Consider the following 11,204-nt stretch of genomic DNA (forward strand, 5'->3'; position numbering starts at 1 on the left):
ATGTTTATGCTCCTAAAATGTAGGTTTGCATGATAATGGTGCAGCTTGCTGGTGGATGAATGTAGATAGATATGCTGTGTAAACTATCTAAACTTTAGATAAGATATATAGATAAGTTACTTGTTATAGTTAGTTTTTCATCTCGGATATACTTTAAGTCAATAATCTAAGTCCACCAATCGCAGAAGAGCAGGCTATCAAACATCTGTTTTCCTACTCTGACTTTGATGATCAACAAAGGAACTTTCTCACTAATCTTTTGAATGTTATCTTTCGTAACTACTACTTTTATTTTGATGGTCATTTTTTTTCTTCAGCGCATTGGGACAGCAATGGGGTCGAGTGTGGCCCGACCTACACTAATTTATTCGAGGGCCTCTATGAGGAGGCATTTTATCTCTATGTCATTGTTGTTTCATGAGTACGCCAAATGTAGTTGGCATTACATTGATTATGTCTTTTGCATGTGGGCGGGGCCACACTCGACCCTTGTGGACTTTGTTTATTCCCTTCCGTTCCAAATGCGCTACCATCAAAACTTAACTATTAATTATGATTTGCAGAGCATTTCCTATTTGGATACCATGTTGTCAAAGGGCGGAGGTAGGCTTGTTACAGACTTATTCAGAAAGGAGACTGACCATAATTCGATTCTCCACTTAAGTAGATTTCATCTGAGGCACACGTTACATAACATACCTGGTGGACAATTTCAGAGAATTGGGAGGATAGTTGGGGATACAGAGAGACAGAGAAACTTAACCACATGGTTGATTAGTTTAACATTTGGGGGTATCCTGAAAAAAGAGCAGTTGGAAAAAAGAAACAGACCCCCAAAAAAGTAATCGTGCTAGTAGGAGAGTGGCGTTTGTGTCAACTTACAGTACGGTTAGCAATGAAGTGGAGAAATGTTTACGCCGTAATTGGAATATTCTCATTGATTTACTTCCCCATATTAGGGAGTTTAATCCTATTTTTTCTTATAAAAGAGCCCCTTCCCTTAGGAGTAGGGCTGCTCAGAAACGAAACCGGGAGACATCCGGATAGTTGCTATCCGGATATCTCCCAGTAAACCTGGGAGCGACGGTCAAGTGATTACAAACACTTCCTCCTTCCAGGGAGGGACATATGGAGACAAAAGCCAGGAGGAACAGTGAGCGATTCCGCTGGTGCGGTGGACCATATGGGTCAGCGTGTCTGACCATGACCAACAGCGACTCAAAATGGGCACATTTTAAGAAGACCAAGGCAGCCCTCTGGCAGAGGAGACTTGGTGAAAGCGCACACACAGCCGACGCTGTACCCGGAAGCATCAGGCCAGGAGGAAGAGTGACAGCAGGGGTCAGCGTGTCTGGCCGCTGCAGCAGCCATGATTGACAGCGGCCCCACATGATTGGCCGGCATCTGAAGGAAGAATATGGAAGCGGAAGCCACGTGGAGATTACCATTAAAGTGACCAGCGTATCGCTGGTGCGGAGGGAGGCAGGGTTCAGCGTGTTTGACCGATGTGTATGTGTGGGTTCCTGGTACTGGTCCCAATTGTTACGTTCGGACCATAAGACGCACGTACTTTCCCCCCCACACACTTTTGAAGGAGAAAAAGTGCGTCTTATGGTCCGGAAAATACGGTATTTATTTATTTATGCTTGCAAAAAGAAAATAATCTATGTACCTTCTTCTGGGGCTCAAAAGTACATAAGCTGTGCATTCTAACATTGTCAATCAACAGGAACAGAGTCTGAAGAAGGCTTATTAGCTTAAAGTGAAACTTAAGTCAACGATAAAAAATGAGATTTACTCACCTGGGGCTTCCCTCAGCCCCCAGCAGCCGATCGGTGCCCTCGCAGCCCCGCTCTGACGCTCCAGGACCCGCCGACGAACACTTCCGGTTTGGCCGTCACCGGCCGACAGGCATGGGAACGCGAGTGATTCTTCGTGTGCCCATCCTGTATATCGCCCCCTATGCTGCTATTGCGGCCAGCTGGTCGCAATAGCAGCATAGAGGGCGATATACAGGCTGGGCACACTAAGAATCACTCGCGTTCCCATGCCTGTCGGCCGGTGACGGCCAAACCGGAAGTGTTCGCTGGCGGGTCCTGGAGCGGCACCGATCGGCTGCTGGGGGCTGAGGGAAGCCCCAGGTGAGTAAATCTCATTTTTTATCGTTGACTTAAGTTTCACTTTAAAGCGCTTATTAGCTTAAAGCTCAATGTTTTTCTTTTAAATTAGCCAATAAATGGTATCATCCTCCTGATTCAAAACGTCCTGCTGTTACAAATATAGGATATTACTATTTTTGCTTTACATAGTATTAGGGCATATGTATCATTAAGCCACTGGCAGGGCCAGTTGTAGACTTTTTGCTGCCTGAGGCAAACTTGTAAAGATGCGCCCCCACCCCCCGATTTGGAATGATCACACAGCACCCAACAATTTACTCTGCTTCCTTTAATGTTCTCACATGACATGCCGCAGCTCAACACAATAGCACACTGGCTGGCTGTGAGTCTGTGACAAACAAACTGCTCACCCTCAGCTTCTCCATTCCTCCTCAGGAAGGTACACACAGTACAAAAAATATTGCTTCAGAAATCTCTGCGCCTGATGCAAATGTTTCACCTTGCTTCATGAGAGAACTGGCCGCTGGGCGATTTGGGCACAGGGTGAAGACGAAAAACGTCTCACACTGCTCCTGCAAAAAGTCCCGGCGGCGTTAATCACTATCACCCCTCCAGGTCACTGTGGACAGTGGGGAAAGATGTAATTCGGTTTCCAGCTATTTCTGGTGCCCGAATTAGTGTTATTTATCGTAATTTGTTCTTCATCTTCTGATGGCACCCAAATTACTCACTGAGCTCTGCTATAGCCGTAATTCTTATTACAGCCTATGGTGGTGCCATCTGCGCCCAAGTCTCCGGTGCTGTTTTTACAGTGCTTCAGTACCAGGATCTTCTCTATGGTACTGTACAATAGACAATACACAGTGTATACAGTTGCATAAACAATGTGGGGTTCCAGATAATAATACACAGCTTTTATATTGTACATTCACACGGAATATCTAAAAATACATCACACAGCAGCACTGAAACACATTAGTAGTGAGAGAACATAACATTGTAACTAAAACTGTAGTCTTGGCAGTAGTAAATTTAGAGACCAGTCCTCTTGCTGGGCTCTGGAAAATATAAATTTGTACCCAAAACTATTCATGGCATCCATGCATACATCCTGGATTTCCTTAACAGCCTGAAAAGGTAGCATGTTCCTCCAAGCTTGCGAGACATTGAGGGCATTCCGAGAAGTGATGTCAAAGGCTTCATTGCTTTTGGGCAGTCCTTGTCCATGTAGAATCTTAATGATCCATTGAACTAGCTTGTCAGTTGCTTCTAAGCTAGCAAACTTATATATCTCTTGTACTTTTCTCAAAGTATCTTGTACCAAGTCCTCATATCTCAGCAACATGTACCTTCCTTTCAGGAATGGAGGCGGGTCATTGGTGGCCATTTTGAACATTTCAGCATGACTCTGACAAATTTCATGCAACACATCATATTCAGAGTCATTTATCTTAGTTCCTTTTGTGTTGAGGACAATGCTGCTGTCTATATCTAGCTCTTTTACAACTTGCATACGTGACCTGGCTACAGCACGAGGGTCACGTACCAGATGAAGGATCTTGAGATTTAAGGAAGGGTCTTTGAGGAGAGGATACAGGACTTTGAGATCAAACAAACGGACCTCTTTTACAACAATGCAGCGATATAGACCACAAACTTGCTCTACTTTCTCAAAAGGATCATTTCCACATACATCACTACATGCTGTAGCGTTAACAATGCTAACATTAGGAAACTTATCACAAGCTGGAAGTGTGCATAGAGCTCTGCTAGCATACCAAAAAAACAAGTCCAACACCTTCCTGTTTCCTTTCATATAAGCATCAAACACGGACATGTCACATTTCAGGACTGACTGGAGCAGGTCTCTTACAGCCATGTGCAGAACACGAGCATTACTGCCAGACAGGGTCCTCCATACATGCCAGGATGGCTCCATCATGTAGAAGACATTTGGGTGTTGGCTGAAGAACTGTCCAACCAGAGATGAACCTGACCTCCAGGTGGAGAGAATGAGAAGATGAACTTTGTCAGTTTCTGCTTCTTCACTTAACCAATGTCCAAACTTTCCTTGATGTAGCAAGAGATATAATATTTGACCAAAAATCAACAGGGCAAGTACAGAGTCCATCAATTTTATCCTCAACATGGTTTTCAAATTTTTGCTCCCTGTAAAAATTATTATAGCAACAGTAATTTAGAACCAAATTACCTATAAATATTAATCAAAGTAAGTAAACGGTTTCTAAAACTCTACGGCGGTTACTAAAGGGGGCTGCGTTACCAGGGAGGTCTGTTCATATAGGGAGTTATATCACTAGGGTATATTATTAAAAGGGTTATACAAGTAGGTGTGTTAATAAGGGGCTTGTGTCACCAGAGGGTTAGTTACTGAAAGAGGTTACAGGGAGGTTTTATTACTATTAGAAGGGTAAGTCCCCACAGAGTTCTATTAATAAAGAGAGCTATGTCAACAAGAGTTCTGTTTCTAAATGGAAGATATGTCGCCAAGATTATATTTTGCCCAGGTGGGATCTGTCACTAAAAATGAGGGATCTCTTATGTAAAAGGACTTCTGTTACCAATGTGGATCCTGCCTTATTATCCAATGATCTGTCAGTTTAAAGTGAGGATCAGTTATGAAGGAAACTTTGGCAACACTGTGAAGTCTAAGTATAGAAAATAATGCCTGGTAATGTGTAATGGGGAGCAGGCGCACATCCTTTACAAGCAATGATATGGACAGAAAAATAAATGATTCAGGGCTTACTGTAACATGATAGTATAACATGAATCACGTAAAAACAAAGTACAATTTTTATAGTACTCTCCACTTGATAAAGGACAATTCATCATTAATTATTTAAAAAACAAAACTTATTGAGTGTTGCCGTTTATCACAGTGCATCACAGAGAAGATTTGACGTATGTTTCGCGGCACCAGGGCCGCTTCCTTAGAGGCTCAGGATAGAATATATCACTTCAAAAGACATTCAGTCATAAGATATAGTTCATCACAATCAATTCAAAAGGACATTGAGATGCCTCCTGCCAATTCAGGAGCAAGGCGATAGAACCGTGGGGCGCGGTACGTGCCAGTGCTGCTATAAATAGGATCTGATCTGACACATCATCTCTACTATGGCCTTATTCAGAATATTCAGAATAATAATTAAGAAGGGAGGTACTTAACTCTATAATACCAGGAGATCGATTTATCTTTTGTGGAAGGTGGAGGAGAGAAAGGTCTATAACATCCGCCAGCTTTGTGATGTCATCATGGAGGAGTCTGAGAATCTTTATTGAACTCCATGCTCGCAGAGTTAAAGTAGTGCAGAGAAATAATGGTGGGCTCACAAAATAATTGACACTAGGGGCAGAATTTTGACATTCTTCACTTAGAGGTGTACTCACTTTTGTTGCCAGCGGTTTAGTCATTAATGGCTGTGTGTTGAGTTATTTTGATGGGATAGTACATTTTCATTGTTATACAAGCTGAACACTGACTACTTTACATTGTATCAAAGTATCAGGCCAATTATATCAATGATATCATTTTAACATGTGAGAGGTGTACTCACTTTTGGGAGATGCTTTCCATCCCACTGATAGATGCCTTAGTGACATATTGTTTAATATGCCCCTTTAGCGACAAACTGCCCTGTGATGGGCCTCTTCGTGACAAAAATCCCCCTGTATGATACCCGTTTACTGACACACCTCTAATTGTTAGGTGCCTTTGTGACAAGTCCCCATTCTGCTAGACTCTTTAGTCAAAGACCCTGCCTTCTTAATGCAGGTGTCCCTGTGGCAAACCCCCAGTGTAGATCTCACTACGACAGGCAGGGTGCATACACGGAGGTGAGAAACCCTGCACAGCTCCATTTGTCCTCCTCTGTTCCTAATCAGGTACCTCACATACCCTGTGCAGCCACCACACACCTCCTCCACATCCTCCTCCAGTTCTTCTAGCACAGGGGTCTCAAACTCAATTTACCTGGGGGCCGCAGGAGGCAAAGTCAGGATGAGGCTGGGCCGCATAAGGAATTTCACAATCGCGGCGCATCGCCACCTCTGCCCGCCCCTCTCACTCTTTCTTCACAGAGAGGGGCGGGGAGAGGCGGCGATCCGTGCGGCGATTGACATCAGGAGGGGCAGAGCTGAAGCTGAAAGCTCTGCCCCTTCCAGGAAATGCCGGTGGATTGTCCCCCGGGCGATTTGGGGGCTCTGCAGCCCTTGTTTAGCGGCGGGGATGCAGCGGATTACTTGGGAGTACTGAAGCGAACTATAAGGAAGCTTTTGCCAGCGAGGGCCACAAAATATTGTATCGAGGGCCGCAAATGGCCCGCGGGCCGCGAGTTTGAGACCCCTGTTCTAGCATGTCCCACAACAGGCAGCTTCTTTTATTCTCTTGTCTTCCCAGCATGTTAGTCTGCAGTGCATGAAGGAAATGGTGCTTCTGACCCAGTGGCGTAACTAAGGAGCTTGGGGCCTCGGTGCAAGTTTTACATGAGTCCCCAAGCACTCTATTCATATAGAGCCCCAAAACCTACCAAGAAAAGCTGCAGTGTCAGAGAGGTGCAATCAGAGCAAGGAAATTAATTAAGGATTACCACTATTCAATGCACATGTAGAGGTGTTCATTATCAGCATAACACCAATAAAAAGTTAATAAGATGGATGAAGGATGGTACCTAGTGAGCCCCTCTGGTCCAGTGGCCCCGGTGCGGTCGCAACCTATGCAACTCCTATTGCTACGCCACTGTTCTGACCAGTGGTAGCTTGGAGACAGGTAAACTTGACACACTAGTCTCACTGGGCCCCTCTGGCCACTTTATGATAATCTGGCCCTAAATCCAGGAACTTGTGAGTACTCACAGCACACTATGTCACTACGTCACACTTTGTCACTGGTTTGATATGCCTTTGGCATGGAGGATACATGCACCCTGTGGAGATGTAGTGTGTCTCCAGAACGCCACTTACTTTATCCAGTTTTATTCTGAAACTGTGACATGTCATTGCTATAAATCCAGTGATAGTTATGCTGCACATTAGCGGACTGACCTGTTTTAAGTGGAGCAAAAATTGCCTGCATCAGCAAATGGTCAAAATATCTGCAATGTCATTTGCATTAAGATCATTATCATGAGCTATCCTGCTTTACAGCTGCAATCTATACTATTGTAAATGTGACAATATTTAGGGATGTGTGAATGCGTGCAATTATCAGTGTGTGTGGGGAGATCTCCTGCCCTCTTTTATTGTTTTTAACATTTTGAATTGTCTGTATATTGATGCTTCCAGTTACGGTTTTTCATTAATAAAGATTTTTTCAATTTGGATAATTGAGGCCAGAATTGAATTATTTTTTTCTCCATATTGATAAGCTTAGTAACTTGTTCACTGGCCCAGATTTTCAATTATTGGATTAGAGGTGATATACCCACTTAGGGTCTTCCCTAACCTCATTTCCAAATAAAAGGTGGGATTCTGCTAAATCTTTTTTGCCTAAATACAGGCACACTGAAAAGCTGGGACACACAGGGTGCAATACGGTACTGGGAGACAACAGAACATTGGCATGCTACTTTTGTCACATCTGGCTTCGCCCGCTCTTGGGCAACTCAGCCCCTCTCCCTCCTCACAATATCAGCCACGCCCACAACAACTTACCTCGTATGCCACCTTGTTCCAATCAGAGACAATGTAAAGAAAAATCAGAATCAAATATTAGAAGACATGACAGTAATTTGAGGTACACAGTTTAAGAATATAATGATTATTTCTAATTAAAAGAAAAAAAAAGTAAAGTAAAAAGTAGGTTTTATGGAATTGCAGCCTTGTCCCATTAAGAAGTGTGAAAAGACTGGGGAAAAAAAAGAATACAGCACCACACACACTGACACACCGAGCTTCTCACCTGAAGTGCTGGAATCCAAATGTGTACAAGCCACAGAAAGAATGGAGTACAGTGCAGCTAACACAAAGCAGGTGAGATTCATTGAACACAATATATAGGATTAGCTGAAACATGAGCTGTTGGACCACTTCTGTCATGGAAATTCTTTTCTGGCCCTTATAGTGGACTTAGGACAAGTGGGACATTTTTCATTATATAAACATGACATTCACATACAGTACATAGAAATCTCTTACAACAATGGAACAGAAAACCCCAATGTATGATAAACAAGACTTTTTCATAGCCCTCTGAAGGCGTACATATGTAGAGGGAGGTGTAATTCTGAGCCCTAAATTACACTCACACGCCCCGTAGCAGTGATACTATGGGGCGCCTAGTTTCGGCGCCCGGCGGTGTGCTCCATGCGCCGAAACCACCTGCTTTGCTCTGAAGACATTTGGAATAACACATGATTGGTTCTTGATTACATACTGTATGTACAGGTCCTGATGCACAATTTAGCCTGTTGCCATCATCAAGTAAACCCACCAGAAGATGTTGCATCTATGGGAGATGAAAAAATGTGGCCTATCACAGAAAGCAATGGTGCCGTTTTACTGCAATCATTGAATCCACTGCCACATTTCTCTCCATACGGGAGAAAGTAAGACTGCAGCATACCATCCGATCAGCAGGGAGAATCACTGGCTGCTGTGTACCTCACCTGCCCTGCAGGACCTTTACACCTGCAGAAAGAGAGTGATCAAAATTGCCTTCCTTGATCAAGATTGCCTGATTCCTTTCACCCTGCCCACTCCATCTTCCAACCTCTGCCTTCTGGAGTGAGATACCGATCAGTTGTAACTAAACCTTCCAGGCACAGGAACAGCTTCTTTTCTTGGTTGGTAGCTCTGCTGAAAGGATACACTAGGTGACATGTGGCCTGTGTATGTACAATGCCTAGCACACAAATAAGTATGCTGTGTTCCTTTTTTTCTTTCTCTGCCTGAAGAAGTTAAACTTCAGTTATGCAAGTGACAGTTGAGACCTTGTCGGACTAATAGCATAACCCTCACTGTTAAGGAATTACAACCATGAAACACTTTCCTAGCAGAAAATGGCTTCTGAGAGCAGGAAAGAGATAAAAAGGGTCAATAGTTCATAGATTTTATTTCTGGCATACTTCAATGCACATGTCATTGAGCAGAGACAATGAAAACAGTAAAAACTTAAAGTGGATTTAAAGACAAAATAAAACTATGGGGTATGTAAAGCAGTCATTGTCACACGCCCCCTAGTGGCCGGACTGCTCAATGCCATCCAGTCTATTTCAACACACTGACTATCCAACCTCGTGGATGCAATCAATGCGCTGAAACCACTCGAATTGGGCAACTGACAGGTTAGAAGGGAGCGTGTGGACAACACAAACACTTTACTGCACAATATTTCAGGTACAGAGCTGCCACCACTCTCATTTACAGGTTGAGAGAAACCTTCTGACTATTCTAAACCTGCGAATGAAAATTGTTTAACACTCTGCTCTGGCTAAAATATTACAATACTTCAGGGTAGCAAATCTTCAGAAAGGCTAGGACTCTTTCTGTGTGGCTTAAAGAAGGTTTGCAGCTGAGAAAATTACTTTAAAGTATGTTATTACCAATGCAATATCAATAAATATATACAAATATATTTATGAAAATTATGAGAATTATTAAAAGCAACAATTATAGAAAAAGAGTAGAGTTGGGCCGAACGGTTCGCCGGCGAACGTGGTTCGCGCGAACTTAGGTGGTTCGCGTGCGGGTGCCGCACGCGAACGTTTTGCGGAAGTTCGGTTCGCCCCATAATGCACCTGAGGGTCAACTTTGACCCTCTACATCACAGTCAGCAGGCCCAGTGTAGCCAATTAGGCTACACTAGCCCCTGGAGCCCCACCCCCCCCCCCCTTATATAAGGCAGGCAGCGGCGGCCATTACGGCCACTCGTGTGCCTGCATTAGAGAGAGTAGGGCGAGCTGCTGTCTGTCTCTAGGGAAAGATTAGTTAGGCTTAGCTTTTCCTGGCTGCATACCTGTTCTGTTCAGTGAGCCCTCAGCCCACTGCATACCTGTACTGTGATCCTGCCACTGCATACCTGTTCAGTGATCCTGCCAGTGCATACCTGTTCAGTGATCCAGCCACTGCATACCTGTTCAGTGATCCTGCCAGTGCATACCTGTTCAGTGATCCTGCCAGTGCATACCTGTTCAGTGATCCTGCCACTGTATACCTGTTCTGTGAACCCGCCACTGTATACCTGTTCTGTTCAGTGGACCCGCCACTGTATACCTGTTTAGTGAACACGCCACTGCATACCTGTTGTGTTCAGTGAACCTGCCACTGCATACCTGTTCTGTGAACCCGCCACTGTATACCTGTTCTGTTCAGTGGACCCGCCACTGTATACCTGTTCTGTGAACCCGCCACTGTATACCTGTTCTGTTCAGTGGACCTGCCACTGTATACCTGTTCTGTGAACCCGCCACTGTATACCTGTTCTGTTCAGTGGACCCGCCACTGTATACCTGTTCAGTGATCCTGCCACTGTATACCTGTTCTGTGAACCCGCCACTGTATACCTGTTCTGTTCAGTGGACCCGCCACTGTATACCTGTTTAGTGAACACGCCACTGCATACCTGTTGTGTTCAGTGAACCTGCCACTGCATACCTGTTCTGTCAACCCGCCACTGTATACCTGTTCTGTTCAGTGGACCCGCCACTGTATACCTGTTCTGTGAACCCGCCACTGTATACCTGTTCTGTTCAGTGGACCCGCCACTGTATACCTGTTTAGTGAACACGCCACTGCATACCTGTTCTGTGAACCCGCCACTGTATACCTGTTCCGTTCAGTGGACCCGCCACTGTATACCTGTTCAGTGAACCCGCCACTGCATACCTGTTCTGTGAACCCGCCACTGTATACCTGTTCTGTTCAGTGGACCCGCCACTGTATACCTGTTCAGTGATCCTGCCACTGTATACCTGTTCTGTGAACCCGCCACTGTATACCTGTTCTGTTCAGTGGACCCGCCACTGTATACCTGTTTAGTGAACACGCCACTGCATACCTGTTGTGTTCAGTGAACCTGCCACTGCATACCTGTTCTGTCAACCCGCCACTGTATACCTGTTC

At 44.5% G+C, this 11,204-nt stretch overlaps 1 protein-coding gene across 1 annotated transcript; it reads right to left on the reverse strand.

Annotated features, from left to right (window-relative positions):
- Nucleotides 1-3,123: 3,123 nt before the first annotated feature.
- LOC137537793 (carbohydrate sulfotransferase 5-like) lies at nt 3,124-4,269 on the reverse strand. The gene has a single exon (XM_068259755.1). It carries the CDS (start codon nt 4,267-4,269, stop codon nt 3,124-3,126), a length of 1,146 nt encoding a protein of 381 aa, XP_068115856.1.
- Between the last annotated feature and the right edge of the window lie 6,935 nt (nt 4,270-11,204).

Source organism: Hyperolius riggenbachi, chromosome 11 (assembly GCF_040937935.1).
Source record: "Hyperolius riggenbachi isolate aHypRig1 chromosome 11, aHypRig1.pri, whole genome shotgun sequence".
NCBI lineage: Eukaryota > Metazoa > Chordata > Amphibia > Anura > Hyperoliidae > Hyperolius > Hyperolius riggenbachi.